We start from the raw sequence: 17,897 nt of genomic DNA, 5'->3' as shown, positions 1-17,897 counted from the left end.
ATCCTGCCAATAAGAGTCCCCCAGGTGCTGGCTGAAAACACCAGTTCCCAGACCTTCTGTGGCTCTCTGCACCTTAGCTGAGTCAGGGACCCTGATGGCTGGGCAAGTTTGGGAAACAGACAGTGACTCTTGTGGAAACTGGCCTAAATCTCTCAATAACGCTGAAAAGCAGATTTTTATCACTCCCATCTTACAGATGTGGAAACTGAGGCTCGCACAAGTTAGGTAACTTGTCTAAGGTCAAGAACAACTAAGGGGCAGACAGGAGGGCGAGGAGACATGAGTCTTCTGGGTCTCCTGACTCTTCCCGTTACAGAAGAGCTTGGACGAAGGTGAAGCTGGGAGGCAGGAGGTGCAGATGTCCAGATCCCTGCCCAGAGCACAGCCTTCCGGAAGCCCCTGCGGCCCGAGGAAACTGCTGACTCAGCTCTCAGAGCCACAGCCATGTCCAGGGATAAGGTACCAGGAGGCCGTTCAGACTGGTGACTGCTGGGCTCCCACTCGCCTGTGCACTTGGGAGCCATCAGAGAAGGGACCATGAGTGAATGCAGCCCCAAATGATCTGGTCGTTTCCTGCCCCGCAGCAATAGATTGCATTAGGAATTGAGCTACTCCTTCAGCCCTTTCCAGAATGAAAGATGCTGCTTGCTGTGTGAGGTGCTTGTCGGGCTGGACAGACTCCTGGCTGCTGCACTTGTCAGAGGAAACCTAACAAGTCGGGCAGGCCCTGCACGCTGGTTAAAATGCAGTCGTGACCAGGACCCACGGCCACCCAGTGGGGCCCATGGGCTTGGCCCTGCCCTTTGTACTAGTGAGTCTGCTTTTGCCACATCTGAGCCAGGTTATTAAATAAATGTGCGTCCTTCTCACATCAAAGTCACATGCTCTCCCTCTGCATGCTTCCCAGAGGGGAGGGAGGGAAGGAGTGGGGGAGGGAGGGGGGGAAGAGAAGCCTCTACCACAGGGCCAGGACCCTACTTTCACTCTCAAGGGGAATTTATTTACACAAGAGATTGACACACACACACGCGCACGCCTGGTCTCCACTTAATCCAAATGAAAGATGTTTTGCATCTGAAAGCTGAAAACTTGTACATTTCAGTTCTTTTCACCCCTACTCCACGCCACTGGGACCCATAAGGACCCACAGGAGCAGGAGGGAGGGCAGGGCAGTCTCCCACGTCTGCCCCCAGCTTCACAGTGGCAGATAGAATCATCCCCTTGACCCAGTGCTTATTTACCAGGCGGTTCTGCCCCCCACGGGACAGCTGAGTTGCCATGCTGAGTACGACTGGCACCCGCTGGGCAGAGGCCAGTGTTGCTGCTCACTGTCCACTGTGCTCAGATGGCCTGGCAGGCTTGCTTCCTGTCGACCCTCAGCAGTGTGGCCGTCCATCAGCCTTGTTCTGGGAGGTGGAGGTGACTCCGCTTTCCTGGGACCCCTCCCCAGCTCTCATGGCTTGTCTGCCATGGCCCCTACCCTCCCACGGAGGACCACAGTGCCTCCAGGACCCAAGCTGACCGAAAGCACAGATTTCATCTGTGACCAGGCTGCCTCCCACGGCCTCACTGTTTCCCCCCAGTTTTCCCCCTGCTTTCTACCCCAGGAGGGTTCGGCCATCGGGCCGGGAGGCTGAGCCCTTGGAGGGGACGCCGCTTCCCACCTCCAAGTCTTCACCCACGAGGAAAACGTTCACCAGCATCAGATCTGTCAGCCAGCAGCGGCACTGCTGTGAACGTCCTTTGGCTGGAGAGCCCCGTGTCCCCCTCACTGAAGTATTTAGTGGTAACTCAGGGAGGGAGGGAAGCCACGGTGCCCCGGCACCCCCATCCCAGGACGCCGTGTCATGGGGCTCAGATCCCACTTGAACCCGGCTCTGCCCCATGCTGAGTCCCAATTCCAGCATGTCCCTATGCCATGGGACCCAGCAACCACGCAGCGTGTCAAGTCCACTGGCTTTACGCCGCAGCTTGTCTGCTGTCCCTCGCCCTTTCCAAACCGTAGGTGTCAGCCTGTGCTTCAGGGAAGGAGATCCTAAGTGACCAGAAGGGAGAGCATGTGCCAGTCCCCAGGCTGGGCCAGTGGGCGGGGCTTCCCCGTGCGGTGGGCGGGGCTTCGGCATGCCGGTGGGCGGGGCTTCGCCTTGCTGCAGGAAGGTCCGGCTGACCCTTCCGGCCCGACCGTGGTCCTTGTGCCGGCTTCGTCCATGAGCGTAATCGGCCCCCAGGACGGCACGTGCTCCGACCCCAGAGGTCGCTGTGGCTTCTTCGGGTTTCCTGCAGGCAAAACGGGCTGCGCAGGCCCCCGGGCCTTCTGGAGCCCGCACCGGTCGGTCGTTGGAGGCCCCTCGGGCTGGATGCAATCCCAAGGCCGGCCACTCCTTCCCGATACTGGATAACATCGTGGAAGCGCTAATACGTGTTCCTTTTCTACATGCTGTGCTTTCCGCGCCCAAACCTGGGAGTGGGTTTGAGGTTGCCATTTTAGGGGAAAAGTCACCTGCTTCTCTTTCCTAATGTTCACACAGGGTTAAATCCAGAATGCACCAGCAGCAGCGTTTTGCGGAGGAGCTTGAGCTGAACGAGATGCATCATAGTTCTGACCTAGATTTCCTCTCCGAGTCTCTGGAACAGTGCGCCCCACACGGATGACGTCTCCTGATCAAAGTCACCGGCCTCACGCCAACCTCTCGCCTGCCCGGATCGTAGGGGACACAAGTCGTAGGACGTCAGAATGATTTCCCATACCTAGGAGGCTCTGAGCAGGTGCGTTAGGTTCCATTTATGTCTGAAAGACCATCAGAGGGAGTCAAATAAAAATGGCAACTGGATAAAGCAATCGGAAAGTGTCGTGTTTGGGGGTCACAGACCCCACATCTGCTTTCTGCAGGCACTTCTGGCCCAGGCATTTTAAAGGTAAATGTTCCAGTTAGGCAAAAGGCACAGCTACCGATGATTCCTGAAATTACACTGCCCAAGTCGGGCTGTGTGCAGAGCACTGCCAGCGGGCAGGGTCACTGGAAGAGCTTGGGTGACGCCAGTGCCGTGGTGGCTCTCTGAGCCTGGGGTTGGAGGACCAGCACTCTGCCTGCACAGCTGTCCCCCACCATAAGCGATTCCAGCAAAAGAACCTGGATTCACAAATCTGCTGAAACCCAGGGTGATCAGTCACTGAGCAGAGTCCTGTTGGATCCCTGCAAAGGATGAGTTTTCCTGGTGTATCTGACATGGGAATCGATGGATGCAAATCTTTTTCCTGAGCAGTGGAAGGAACAGCTGCACGCTGCGGACTCCAGTTCTGCGAGGTACTGAGCTGTCGGGACAGGTCCCAGGAAGCAGCTCCCTGCCATCCACCTTCCATGTCCTGTGTGAACCCCTCTGGTGGGAAAGGAGCCCTGGGGCCTGCAGCCTTCTCTGCTCCTGCTGGTACATGCTGTCAGACCACCCAGTGACCTTGGGCACTCTTCTTACTGCCCCATGCCTTTCTCCCAGGACTTCCTCCCATCTCTCAGAATAACAACTGGTGATGCGCTTGGAAGAGTTTTGGAATGTCAGTAGAACAATGCAAGCACAAGCTCCCAGCATTAATAAGAGCAACTGCAATAAGGAATACTCACCAGTCACAATGAGGGTCTCGCCTACGGCCGTCCCATGACGGGTGCTGTGGCAGCCCCTCACTCCCACTGAGGCTGACTGGAGTCCCTCCACCTGCTCACGGGCCTGCGCTGAGTCACATTTATGGAGCTCACCTGGGGTTTGTGCTGTGTTCTGGGCACTGCTCCAGCCCCAGGGCAAGGAAACATAGCTCACTGTCTGGTTGTTCCCCTAACCATCCACTGAGGCATTCCGTCTGCAATTAACTCTAATTTTTCATTCACCTAATCAAATGGAGCAAGCTTTCGGGAAAAAGCCTCCTGCACAAAGCCATCTGCTGGGCTCTGAAGGCAAGTGAAGGGCAGATCCGGGCAAACGGGCTGCGACCCCCACTTCTATTGTCAGTTTATTTATTCTGCTGCCGCAGGTCACCTGGAGACCCTGGAAGACGTGTTAGATGGCAGGTGTTTACTTGAAAAACAGACAGACTTCTGCTGGCAGTTATGGGCCACAGAAGGAAACAGGAAGCAAAATAAGTATCTTTGTCGTCCAGACTGGATCAGAAGCAGGCACAGGGCTGAGCTGAGAGTGGGCGGCCAGGGAAGCGGCTTCTCACCATCCTGAGCGTCTTCTTGGCAGAGGGAAGGCCTCTGGGTCACAACACGTTTCACAAATGTGACTCCACTGCGGTTTTCAGTGATCCAAGCTGCTGAAAACGGGCTAGGGAGTCAGGGTGCTGGGCGAGGAGCTGTTTTGTCAGGGGCAGGTTTCTGTTTAAGAGAAGACTTGAGGAGGAGATGAAGTGAGCTGTTGGGGCACTTGGGGAGGAGGATTCCAGAGGACAGACCAACTCGAAAGCAAGGAGAGCTGTGGGGGCAGTGAGGTCCTGGATCTCCTTCCCTTTTCTTCATGTCTCCAGCCCTCCCTGCTCATTCCTCTTCATCTCGTGGCTTCTTTGTGACCAAGTGCAGGTCCCTTTGTTTTTTGCCTCTCTCCCAATAAACAATCTTACCATTGCCCAGATGGTAAGCCCCGGTGGGCGTAGGGCTTTGCCCACCCCACCCACTATTCTGTCCCCAGGCCTGGAAAGTGCCTGAAACATGGTCAACAAGCATGGCTGAATAAATGGAGAAACGAGTGATAACTGAAGGGCTGCGTGGTTCTACCCTGAGTACTCATGGAAGGGGAAGGGTGCAGAGTAGCGTGCGGGAGAGGGCGGAGCACGGCGGAGCCCCCTCATGTCACCAGAGTCACCAGTGCTCTTCCACCCAGGCGTGTGCCGCCCTGTGCTGTGTAACACACAGCCCCGTTGTCACCTGAATGGTTCGACCGAGGCCTAATTATCACGTGTAGCGTAGTTTCCACCGAAAATCATTCCGGCTCACAATTGACTGTGAATGGTCATCAGGTGCCCATCAGTGAGCTGAGGACGGCCTGAGACCCTTACAGACCTACCTGTCAGGGAAGCTGAGAAAAAGGTTTCAGACGGAGGCTGTGGCCTCCACTTCTTTGAGGGCCTCGACTCTCAGTTTTGTGGGAGACAGTTTAACAATCTGATTTCTACTTTGTCTTTAACAGGCTTTTGTTTTTTTAACCTGGCCTCAGAGGTCACAGATATGCTGATACTGTACCTGCTTCTCTAATCTTCTCTTAGAAAGAAGGCTAATCTCATCAAAGCTCTCTAAGCAGAACTATAAAGCTCATCAGAGTTGAGCCCCATTTCTCTCCCTGACTGAAGACCATGCTGCCAGGGTCCCCACACCCATCTCGATGGCCCCCTTGAATAATCTTCCTTAGGTCTTTAATAAGTGTCATGAGTAACTTTAACAGCCTGGGCCATATTTTTTCTTTAACAACAAGAGAGCTGTGTGGGCCTGGGCCCCATTGGAGATCAGAAATGCAATGCAGAACCTGGGGTGTCCAGAGGCCCTAGCACTAAAAGGCCCGCACAGCCCCTCCGAGCAGCCCTCCAAGCACCCCGGGATCTTTGTTAGCTGAGGAGGATCTGTGCTCTGTCCTCAGTGTGGGGGAAGGGCCGCAGGGTCACCTAAGCCCCCTCTAACAGGCCAAGAATAATAACAGATTTCAGGCCCAGAGCTGGTGGGGAGGGGTGGTGGTGGCTCCTGGGCTGCAGCTGTGAAATGCCAGCCCCTGCGGAAGGCTCGTGAGAGCCCGCCCCCTTCCAGGGCACAAGCTGACGTTTACCTCTGGTTTGTACTGAGCGGCGGGTATGCCTGCTCCCCACCTCCCTGCCATTTGTGTGCAGTGGGGACTGCAGCAACTTACGTTCCAATCTATGGTGACAAAGAAAGGGTGACGCTTGATCTCCTCCACGCCGTCAATACCAGCACCTGTCACAATGACAACAGAGTGGCATGAGGACAAAGATTTCAGTAGATGAGTTATCTACGGAAATTCTAAATACCCAGTCACACTGTGGGAGAATTCCCACTGAAAGGCAACTGTGGGAAATCTTTCTGTAAGGAATTATTTAAAAAATGAATTGGTACTTAGTTACCATTCATGTAAGTTTCGACTACAATACATATTGAAACTTCTTAAGGGGCATTAAACTGGAAGCAGCCTTTCAATTGTTCTGTCCTGAGTTTGTAGCGTTCCAAATGTAAGGGAAGTAAAATAGTTTTAAAAAAAGCAAACACAGTGACTTCTAGAAAATCGCTTCCACTAATGCTTAGGCGGTGACTGTGTGTTTTGGGCGTCCTCGGAGCTCGCACAATATGTGGCAGTGTTCCCGCCCACCTCAGGACCTTTTGCTTTCAGGGACTTCAGGGGCAGGCAGCTGGCCCGCATGTCCCCATGGCACCCCACAGCGGCGGGCACAGGGCCCTGGGGCTCTTACCCAGCCGGTTGCAGGGGTTCCGCTTGAAGAGGGCTCTCAGCAAACTCTGGGCCTCCATGCTGAGGAACTGGGGCATGCCCAGCTTGGCTCTGCAAAGCAAGTCAGACTTAGGGGGAGGACCGCCCCTGGGGGACCGGCTTCTTCAGGCTTTGCCTTCCTGCTCAGTTAGCATGAACAGGCCAACAGGCTCAGCTCAGAGTGACCGCAGCAGTGCGCCTGCCGTTTTGGCTGTAGGGCCTTTTGCATGGAGAGTCAGTGGGGACACCAAAGGAAGTTTTTGTTTATGTGGGTTGTACACATTAGAGATGGAAACAGAACCTTTTACACTAGCTAGTTAATAATTGATCTTAAAAATAACCAAGCCTCCACAAATAGACAATCCCAATCCCAGGACTGTCAGTAGCATTTTTAATGGGAATTAACTAGGATTTCCAAAGGAGCAACATGATGGCTTTGAGCCAAGCGGTGATATCCACACTTTGTGAATCTCTTCCGGGGCTGCCGGAAACCAGTGGGGTTCTCTTTCCTGCCTCTGCGCTTCCTCTATTGTACTACTATAAGGAAATCAGGGAAAGGGGTCTTGCAAGCCCCCAGAGGGTCTCAGGCCCCTGGGACCAAACTTTGAGAACCACGGGACCACAGCTGGGTGCTGCGTCTCAGAAATGTGGCCCCTCCTAAGTGACCGGTCCTGAGCCCACGCCTGGTATTTGCTGGAGGGAATTATTCTAGCTTTAGAAAAGGTACACATCTTATTACCCCTTAAAATAAACAGGAACTGAGGTAATCAATACAAACACAAGGGACTGCAGCTACAGATGTCATTCACAATGTACAGTCACCTGACACAGGAAGACACTGATGAAATCTTCCTGTGGTGGGCCTCGTCCACTGACCTCTCTCCTTCCATTTATACAATGGCGTCATCTACAAAAACTTAGGCTTTTTAGGTACCTCTGGATTGCATAAAGGTTACAGACCATTTGTAGGGTTTGAGAGAGCTGGTCGTGAGGACCAGCGGCTTTATGATGTCCCCTTCAGGCGCACAGAAGTCCCCTGCATCGCTCAGCAGGGAGACACTGATTTGGGGTCCCCTTGTAACAGTTTCCTGGCCACCTCCCCACTCCCGTGCACCCTCCCATCTACTTTCTTCCTCCTAGAGCTCTCCCTCTGACATGCTGCTCAGACAGAGCCTGGCCACATTGAAGACAGACTTCTTTCTGGGGCTAAACTTCTTTCTGGGGTTCTGGGAGGCAAATCCACTTGCGCAGTAAATGATTCCTCATCAGCATTAAGGAGAGAACTATGTTTATATTCAGTCACCCGGGCAACTTGGCTCCTGCCAATGTCAGGCAGGAGAGCTCAGGTATCTGTACAAACGGGGTCAACAGGCAGAGAAGGAAAAGAAGCCCCAGCCCTGCATCCTCTAAGTCCTCTGCCCTCTGATCTGTGCTTCACGTCTGATGGCCACCACTCATCACATCTAAACCCTTGCTGTTGGACAGCTTCGAGGACCCTTACTGATGGAAACTTTCTCTACGGTAGAAGCTGTCGTTAGAATCACTCCGTGCCCCCGTTCATGGCTGGCCATTCACTCCATCCACTGTAGCCATCATTACTGCCTGTAGCTGCCTATCACCCAGGTTTCGAAGACTGAAGCTCTGAATATCAGAGGTGCTAACAGCTACGGGTGGGTCCCCAAGGGTGGGCTTTTCCTACTCACTTGAGGATGAGGGCCATGGTTTCCTTCCTGTCCTTCCCCTGGAACGGCAGTGATCCTGTGAGCATCTCGAACTGCAAAGGAACACAGGACAGGGAGAGTGTGTTCAGGCGGGCGGGATGCAGCCACAGAGAGTTCCAGGCAGGCCAATGCAACCCACTCACTTCCCAATCAATGGGGTGCAGGCATCGCCGCCCTGCTTGGCAAACGTCAGTGAGCAGAACTGCTTGTGGAGGTCATGTGGGGGGGGACGTGGACAATAGATAAAAGCAATCAATAAATCCACTCTGTGGTAGGTGAGGAGGTGCTAAGTGCAATGGACAAGAGTGAGTGGGTCGTGGGGGATGGGGAGGAGCCGGCATCTCGGGCCACACGTCTTCTGTGGGGTTGGCCGAGGACCCCGTCCTCTGGCGGGTGCTGGGGAGGAGGCGGCAGCTAAGTCGTACTGAACATCATTACGTATCAGGATGGGACAGGAGCACACTGAAATGCACACAAGCGCTTTCCTAAGAGTAGGAGTCATCCTTCTGACAGTCTACTAGGAGGGGAATTACAACGCTAAAGACATGAACGCATTTAAGGCTTTACTAATGTCACTGGTCTACTCTATGAGAGCAAATTTGACAAGAAATTAAAAAACTCTGTGCATTCGGGTGTTTGAAGCTCTCTCACATTAACTAACATTTGCTGTCCCTGCCGTGTGTACCCATTGATGAAGGCACATAGAGCAGACAGGCTGCAGGAAACCATCAATATACAATAAAACGAGAGTGAGAGAGTCCAAGGAGGATTCAAAATAGACAAGCACAATCAAACTGAAAGGCTAGAAAGCTCTGCTTGGCAGATGAGCTATTCTTCTGATAAAATAGGATACATTTTATAAATTGATTATGCAAATTAAAATATTTCTTAAAAAAGAACCGTATTAGCAGAGAAAATTCTCTTCCTATTTTAGTTCTTCCTTTCTTTCCCTCGTCTTTCTTTCTTGAGTCTAGTACTAATGAAATTCCATGTCAGAGAACAGCCTGTCTGGCCACGTGAAATGAAAAAGCTATTACTTGACTTGCTGTTTAATCTTTGCTACGCAGACAGCGCCCATTCTGATGCCTGTATATCTACCTGATGATTATGATATCGTGCATACATTTGCTGAGTGGTTTCTTTTCAGCTTTGACTACGACTCCTTAATGATCAGGGTCTAAATCCTTTGCGTTTCTCTCCTTCCGTCCTCTTCTTCCCTGCACTTTGTTCTTTCCCCTACACCTGGGAGGTCCTTAACCATTTACTAACCCGCAGAACATCCAACACAGGGGTATGCATGGGTGTTCGGTAAATGTTTCTTGGTGATGTGGTGGTGAAGCTATTATTTTTTCAGCCCAGTGTCATGGTACTCTGGCTTCACTTCCAGCCACCTTCAGCGTGCCCTTTTCGGTCCGCCGTGGAGGAAGGCGATCGTGTCAGTATACCATTCTGAATAAAGCCGCTGAGGCATTTCTCAGCATTTAAGTGTCTCATGAAATTGGGCTATTACAGATGAGCACCCATGAGACACCTGTCAGTTGTGCTCTAGTGTTGGACAGTCTCGAGACTGATCCAAGGCGCCAGGGCCAACTGATAAAAACTCCAGCTGGCGGTGGGCGCCCACTCTGGGTCACGTGTTTGGTGGCATACCTCCAAGTGAGTCATTCACAAGTCAGCACCCAGGCAGGCTGCAGAAACGTAGAGGGGACCTGATAAGACGTGGGCGCATTTCACTGTGAGTAGTTACGATGCTTCCAGGAGGGTAAATAATTCGATGTACTAATGCAGTGGTTTTTAACTGGAGACAATTTTGAGGCATGTCCCAATGTCCAGACACAGTTTTGCTGGTCAGCACTGGGGGTGCTAGAGGTGCTGGTGCCTGTGCCCCAGGGGTGCTGCTCAGCAGCCCACAAGGCCCAGGACAGTCTCCAGCACAAAGAACTGCCTGGCCCCAAACCCCAACAGTGCCGGGGTGGAAAGCCCTGTGTAGACGGACATCTAATAAACCTAAAGAGGTGGCCAGCCCTGGGGCACAGGCATGTCCCCACTCCAGGAGCCTAGATGGTGCTGGGCGCAGATAATGAGAAGGTCTCGGTGAGGGAGACACAAGTCAGAGGGAGCCGAGAATTCCAGTTCATTTGGCTGATCGACATTCTCAAAACAAAATGAACAGCAAGTTGCTGTCTTCATCTGAAAGTGGACAAGGACCAACCCGACTGCGAGACGTTCTGAGGGGGCAGCAGCCCCACTGTGCGGGGTATGGGGGGGCTGGATCTCGCTCGCCAGATGCGCGTGTGAGGATGTGTCAGAGCCTGTGGGACAGCTAGTCACACCTCTGCACACTCATGTGGAACGTCTTGTGTGAGAGCTTCAGATCTCGGCACTGACCCCTTCCTCGAAACAGCCTTAGGAGGAAGGGGCAGCTCTTCCTGCCTGTTGCGGGGGCCGCGCCCCAAACCAGAACCAGCCCCATTTGCTGCAGCAGCGTGAGGCCTTCACACGGAACCCGCCTGTGATGGTTCTCGCACTTTCAGGGCCGTGGTGAAGAAACGGGCGGAGAGTGGCAGGTGGGCTCCTGCACAAACCCAGAGCATTCAGGAACATGCATGAAATGCAACCCTGACGTTGTCCTCGACACCGACGTCCAGGCTGGGGTGGGAGGTACTGGCGATACACGGTCGCCGTGGAGCCATCAGCATTTGTTTGCACTCCTTTCTGGTCACAAGTGCCTCGCCTCAGACGTTCCATTTTGTGCAGCACAGGGAGCGCCACCATCAACACGAGCGTCTTCCCTCCAGCTGTGCGGAGGGATTGTGGATTATCAGAGGACATGGGTGGACGGTCCCGACTCAGGAAATTCAAGGAGGGGATGGGCAGCGGCCCCTGAAGTGTGAAGACCCTTTCCGCAGAGGTAAGTGTGGATTCTACAACAAGGAAGGGGTCTTATCCAACCTCTCCTCTTCTTTGAGCCTTAGTGTCCACTTCTGTACACAGAAACAATGCTACCTTTCCTGCTTAACTTAAGGATTTCTTGGTTCAGCGCAAACAAATGTGAGGATGCTTTGTAAACTCTGAGTGCCGTGCAGACTTGACTTGTCATCAGTGTGACTGCCCCGCCCCCGCTTCACGCTAATGAGCAAAACCTCGGTTCTGGGACCAGCGTGATCCACCTCTCCAGCTGCAACGGCGCACTGAGTTTAGCCCCTTTGACTAAAATGACTGGACAACTCCAGCAAACAGGTGAGCCAGTCGGTTAGAAATGTGCTGTGTCGGGTAAGAAGTGTCCGGGCCATTTCTGCTGTGTCAGAGATGCCAGGCTGCAGCCAGGGTGGGCGTCCTTTAGAAGAAGAAAGGAGCCAACCCCTGCATCAGCTCCTCACTTCCCGGAGCACTGGGGACATGGGGAAGGTCCCCTGGTGCTTAGGAAGCGTCCTGTGCCGGAGACGCTCCGAGAAACGGATTCTCACAATGTCAGATGACAGATATTACACCAGCAAGACGTCCCAGCACCAAGAGGACACAAAAGACGGTGCCACCAGCTCTGCAGGGAGGACCGGGAAGGCTCCGGGAGTGCTGTGCCTGTGGGGGACTCAGAAGGGAGGCCGTCTGGGCAAAGCCTGGGGAAGGGAGATTAGCTCAAAACAAGTCACATTTCCTCTTGTCTTCCTTGGTCCTCATTTCTGTTGTCCTTTCTCTCAGGTGTGCGTGCATAGGTGTTTTTTCTTTCAATCTTTCTTGTTATATATCTTTGCTTTTCTTATTTTTTTTCTTTCAGCTTCTCCATTTATTTCTTTAATTTGCAGTGATTCTGACCAGGACACACTTTTGAGGTCTACTTTGTATTATGGGATAGATTTTATGGTCCATTATGTTAATATATAGAAACAGATTAGGGGAATATCACACCCCCTCTCTACCCCCCAGGAGGCTCCCCATAAATCAAGTGGGCTTTGACGTAAGTGTGGCTTTGGCTGCTGGCTCCTCACTGCGATCACCTGCTCGGTTGTCCCTTCTCTCCAGTCTCAGGCTGGCCTCCTGTTGAGACATCAGTTACACTGAGACACATGTAGTCACAAGTCGTGACTTCAGCTCATTAGGAAAGGGTTATCTGGAGGACCGCTGTGTGGTCACTTGCAAGCCCAGTTTAGTCACTACCTGTCATCTTCAAGGGCTTTGGGTTTGATTTCAGGGGAAGCGATAACAACTGGGGGTCCCCAGCGAGGAAGGACAGAACTGAGCCAGGGAGAGGATGAAGCATGGGGTCCCCTAAGGAAACCTGCCTTTCTGCGGAGGGATGCGCTTTTCGGGAGGGCGGGGCTTAGAAACCGGAATTGCTCCTGAAGCTGCAGACCTGTAACCTCCGACTTACAACCCAGTGTTGGGAAGGCAACCTCGAACTTCCCAGTGAACTCTGCAGCAGGCGGCGAGGCCGGTCCCCACCCCACCACCAAACCTCTCCAGGCAGGGGACACAGGAAGCCCCGGCCGGCGAGAAGGAAGCAGGGCAGGGAAGTCTAGAAACAGCACTGGGGTCTCCAGTGTGGGGACTGACTGCATCCTGGCTTATGCCACCAAATTTCTGAAAAATCATAAACACAGTACCCCAACACCTCCCTCTTAGTTAATATCTATGGAGCCTAATTATGTTGCAGACGTGTCTCGGTTCCTTTGCCTGTAATAAACTGTTCAATGCGTTGTGATCCGTTTTAGGGAGCGGCCTTCTCATTATAATTCGGGTTTCCTGGCAGGTGGCTGACAGGCCAGAGAAGGTGCTGGCCCTGGGGACAGGAAACCACCAAGATGGTGTCATGTAGCTCTGCCCCACAGAGGGAGGTCAGTAGTCTGTCTGTGTGCTGACAACCAGACGCAGCTGGCCTTTCTGAGCCCATGGGGCTGAGGACTGGACCTACAGACCAGTGACCATACCCCTCAAGGAGTCCTGGGTACCGGCCTAGGGCTCCCCAGTAACACCTGGGAACCATGGGAAATGCAGCCCAGTGGTTCCATAGCAAAGGGACCAGGTGTGTGCGGTGGGGTGGGGGGGCTGGTTGCTGAGGGAAACTGGGGTGCAGGTGCACACAGCTGTGCCTCGTGCTAGCTGGGCGAACGTCGGCAAAGCTACTCAAGCTCCTGCAGCCTCAGTTTCCTCATGTGTTGCCTGTACAGGATGCGGTGGGGAGGGACTTGGACAGCCCTGACATGCCACCACACTCCTGTCATCCAATGTCAGATTCCACAGTGTCACAAGTCTGGTCTCCTCTGAGGGCTGGAGACCATGGAGGCCACAACACGGCATCCGGCTGGGAGGATGGACAGAGTGAGTGTGTAGAAGGAAGGGAGTGCGGGAAGGGCCGCCTGGGCATTGGGGACAGGGAGCCAACACCATTCCTATTATGACGCCAGGGCGCCTTGTGGAGACGGTGCCTGTTTTATGCTCTATCTGTGAACATGATCGAAAGAAAATTCAGGTTTCTGGGTGTAGATGTAAAAATGTTTAACTCCATGTGTATTTTGGCTCGTGTTAGTTTTTATGACTAAGTGGAAGGATTTTGTGTTTGAAGAAAAATATGTTTAATATGGAAATTGCGGCACCTCTTAAAACCTTCACGGTAAACCTGTAAGAGCATTAAGAGTAAAGAAGGTTTGGCTCTTGCTACATCTGTGTCCTTATTTGAGCCCAGCTCTGTTTCCTAACGGTGGGAATCTGGGGTGGGCACAGGAGGAGGCGGCCAGGGGCCAGGACTGGGTGGCCGCGTCCTTGTTGAGTCACATAACGGGCACTGGTTGTCAAATTTCAAGCACTGTTTTCCCCGGGTCATTCCCGGGTCTCTGAACCAGCCTGGGGCTGGAGGCGGGGGAAGCAGGTACCACGGGCAGTGACGTGGACCGAGCAGGACAGGCCGTTACCATGAGCACGCCGAAGGACCACCAGTCGGCGCTCTGCGTGTGTCCTCTCCGGTTCACCACCTCGGGCGCCATGTACTCGATTGTCCCACAGAAGGAGTAAGCTCTCTTGTCGTGGTCAATGGCCTCCTTACTCAGCCCGAAATCTAAAGGCAAATAGCACACAGCACTGCTCAGTCTCCGAGGGGCATCCATTCCCATGCCGAGTCCCATTGGGTGGGCTTCAGTGTCACCTCTGTGAATTCTGCCTGACTGGTGTCTCTTCCCCAGCTGCTCTATCTGGCCCCACAGAACCCCTCCCACCCCCCCAGGATGCAGGCATCATGGCCACACATGCTGTGGAAAGCCTGGGAATTCCCCAAGTCAACGGTCTTTAGGAATCTACAAACTCAGGAGGCCTTGTGAGGAGGTGAAGAAATTGCATTTCTTAGTGACCAACATGCACTCCCCAGGAGACCACTTCCTCGCAGGCCCAGGCAGGTGGACCTCAGAGCGCTAAGCCACAGGTCAGGCCGAGACAGGAAGGAAAGGACTGAACGGAGGGCTACTTCGGAAGGAGGTCCCTGGTTGGCGAGGCTCGAAGCAGAAGATGGACAAGTGTGAGGGGACTTCAGGGCACCTGCCTGGGGTGTGCAGTGAGCACGCTCCCTTCCACTTTCTCCATGAAATCTTTGTTAACTTCTCCCTTCCTCTGATGCCCATGTGCTCACGCACTTAGCGGAGGGAGCACACAGAGCACGTGGGTTCTAAGATTATAGCACCGCTCAGTTGATCTATGAAAATAAGGATGACATCAGCTCCTCCCAGGGCCACGTGAAGGTGGAGTGAGGCCATGTGCTGAATGAGTGTCAAACACCCACAGGTGGGCTGCTCGTTCACTGCTGAAGTGACGTGCTCGGCACATTAGACTTTCAGGGGTTTGTTTGTAATTTGTGCCAGGCCAAAATGACAGATTACCACATATTATTAACTTGGGTCCCAAATAAATGATCCAGACCCTGATTATTAAATCACAAAAAGCCAAAACTCTAATATTACGGATAAACTTGACGTGGTAGCTCTACTTACTCCAGCTACCGCTGCACATGTGATTTATGTATCACACAGGCAGCTGCTCACTCAGCAGAGAAAATGTATACAATATGAGCAGAATCTTAGATCCACACGAAAAGCCCCCGTGAGCCACCTTCACCAGCTTTGGAAGTTGATTTGACTTTCTCATCTTGTTAGGGGTGGATTCCTTCTGCTGTCACACTGGCCGGGAAGGCACAAAAGGCAGCAAGAACAGATCAAACTACAGGGAGTCACGTGACATTCTAGGTACCCTAGAAACTGTGATTCTCCTGCCAGCTGCGTGTAGTCTGAAGGTTCTGTTAAAGGGATTGTCACGATCTTGTGTACAATTAGTGAGAAATTGTAAAGGTCTAACTGTTCAACTTTAACAAGCATTTAAAAGTATTTACTGAGTACGTATGGTCAGCTATTCTGTTAGGTACTGGGGATCTGGAAAGAGCAGGGAACACCTGCCCTGGAGAATGACTGTGTGGCCAGAGGCAGACCAGTAACTGAGTGGCAGGGAGACCGTGTGGGAGCTTAGGGAAGAAGGAGCAGCCAGGTAAGCTCTGAAGGAAGAACAGGGGTTGACCAGCTGCTCGAGCAGGGAGGTGCTTCCGAAAGAGGTGAGGAGAGAGCGTTAGTTCAGGGGCATGTGGGAGGGGGTGTGTGTGGAGGTGAGGCCAGGCCCAGGTCAACCCTGGAACCTGTGACTAAGTCCCCGTGCAAGGGAAAGGGACCCTACAGGTGTGGTTACGTCAAGGATCGTGACACAGGATGTTACCCTGGGTCACCAGGTGGGCCCATAAAGCAAAGGATCCTTACGAGAAAGAGGGGGCAGAGGGCAGAGTCCCAGAGATGAGAGAGGCTATGCTGCTGGTTCTGAAGATGGAGCACAGGCCTCGAGCCAAGGGACACGGTGGCTCCCAGAGGCTGGGAAGACAAGGACGCGGAGGCCCCTCAGGAGCGTGGCCGGCCCACGCCTGATTTCAGTCCCAGGAGCCCCATTTTGGACATCTGGCCTCTAGAATTGTAAGATGACATATTTGTGCTATTTTATCCCCTAAGTTTGTAGTAATTGGTGACAGAAGTAAGAGGAAAATAACACGGATGGGTGTCATGGAACTAGAGAGCATGTCTTCAGTGTGAAGGGCTTGAGGTTTCAGCAGGGAATGGGTCCCTCAGAAATGACGAGGGTGGGAAGGGGATGTGGGGCTGGTCACGCTACAGTGAGACCATGGACATGTGTCCTAAGATCAGAGTGGTGCACCGAGACTCCTGGGCCAAACGTCCAGTGGTGTTCAGTGTCCGCAAGGAAGGTGCTAGAAGGGTCTTAGGCCTGAAGGAGAGAAGGAAAGAGGGACACCCTGGGATGTTTGAGCATTTCTCGATGCTGCAAGGACACATAGCCCCCAACTCATCCAGAACGATGGAAAGTCAGCCCAAATAGGCATGTGTCTGCACACGCTAGCCCCAGATTTTATCAGGACTCAGATGTCGGCAGCGAGGGAGAACAGCACCTTTTACAAACCTGTGATTTTGATGTGACCCTCTTCATCCAGGAGGATGCTGAAAGACAGGGGGAGAAAACAGATGCTTTATGAGGCCTGACATGCTGGGCACATGGGAACCAGGGCCGCTTGGGGCGCAGTGTCCACGCAGGAGTTGCCTGCTGTCCCAGATGGGGGCTTTCAGATTGCTTCTCCCTAGTCAGCGGCTTCTGCTGGGTAAAGGGGAGTTCAGATCCATGGTGCCTGGTTAACCAGGCACATGCTAGGACTACAGGTTTGAGAGCATAAGCCCATGGGGAAGGTTTGGGACCCTCCAGACTGTCCAGTGTGAGGAATTGGACTGAGAGGGCCAGGACTGCCCTGGCCTGTGGACACTCAGAGCCTCTGAGGGGATGTTTCTGTCCCTGCAGCCCCTCAGTGGCCAGAGGCCTGCTCCTTCTCCCCTGATCACTCCCGGAGCCCCATCTGGCTCTCGGGACCAACCTGACCTCCGGGAAAAGCCTGTGACACCTTGGGGGTCCTTGGCACTGAGGAGCCCTGGGGTTCGGCAATCTTCACCTTGTTATAGGAACTATTCCCATTGGGTCCCTGCCTTGTTCCCTGATCCATGCCCTTGTTCCCTGATCCATGCCTTGTCATGACATCTAAATGCCCCACAATGGAGAGCTGGCCTTGCTCTGCCTAGGTCCCCAGTGGGTGGGCGGAGAGACAGTTTACAGGGTGGACGCAGGCCAGCTCTCCTGAAGCCATTCTTCTAGGCGGTCAGCCCTTGGGGTCCCTAGGCTCCTAGCCTCCCCTGTTTCTCTTTTTGCTGTAATTAAATCCTGTTCCACCAGCTCCCAAGAGACCAGAAAGTGGACTGGACAGAAACCAAAGCAGGCTGTGAGGATTAATATGTGATAACTTAAAAAAGAAATCTGGGAAACGAAGGAAGTTCTGACACTTGCTCCCACATAGATGGACCTTGAGGTTTGTGAGTGTTTGTCACAAAAAGACAAACACTTTACAATTCCACTGACATGATGTCCTGAGGGAGACAGTCACAGAGACAGAAGGTAGAAGGGCGGTTCCCGGGGGCTGGGGAGGGGGGTGGGGGGTTAGTGATTCCTGGGGACAGTTTCAGTTTTGCAAGATGAAGTGGGTTTGGGAGATGGACAGTGGGGATGGTTGTAGCACACTGAGAACACTGAACACTACGATATTGGACCCTTACAAATGGTCACGATGCTACAGTTTGT

General features: G+C 53.2%; 1 protein-coding gene across 6 annotated transcripts in view; it reads right to left on the bottom strand.

Moving 5' to 3' along the window:
- RPS6KA2 (ribosomal protein S6 kinase A2) overlaps positions 1-17,897 on the bottom strand; it is a 290,517-nt gene that overhangs the window by 32,190 nt on the left and 240,430 nt on the right. For all 6 annotated transcript variants that reach the window (XM_081035865.1, XM_081035864.1, XM_081035867.1 and 3 more), the window contains 5 exons: positions 16,680-16,717; positions 14,099-14,241; positions 8,175-8,245; positions 6,455-6,543; positions 5,881-5,945 (listed from right to left, as the gene is read on the bottom strand). In XM_081035865.1, coding sequence (XP_080891991.1) covers positions 5,881-5,945; positions 6,455-6,543; positions 8,175-8,245; positions 14,099-14,241; positions 16,680-16,717 — 406 coding nt within the window. The remainder of the gene's footprint in view (positions 1-5,880; positions 5,946-6,454; positions 6,544-8,174; positions 8,246-14,098; positions 14,242-16,679; positions 16,718-17,897) is intronic.

This window comes from Rhinolophus hipposideros, assembly GCF_964194185.1.
Source record: "Rhinolophus hipposideros genome assembly, chromosome: 3".
Lineage (NCBI taxonomy): Eukaryota > Metazoa > Chordata > Mammalia > Chiroptera > Rhinolophidae > Rhinolophus > Rhinolophus hipposideros.
This window is presented reverse-complemented; position numbering and strand designations above follow the sequence as displayed.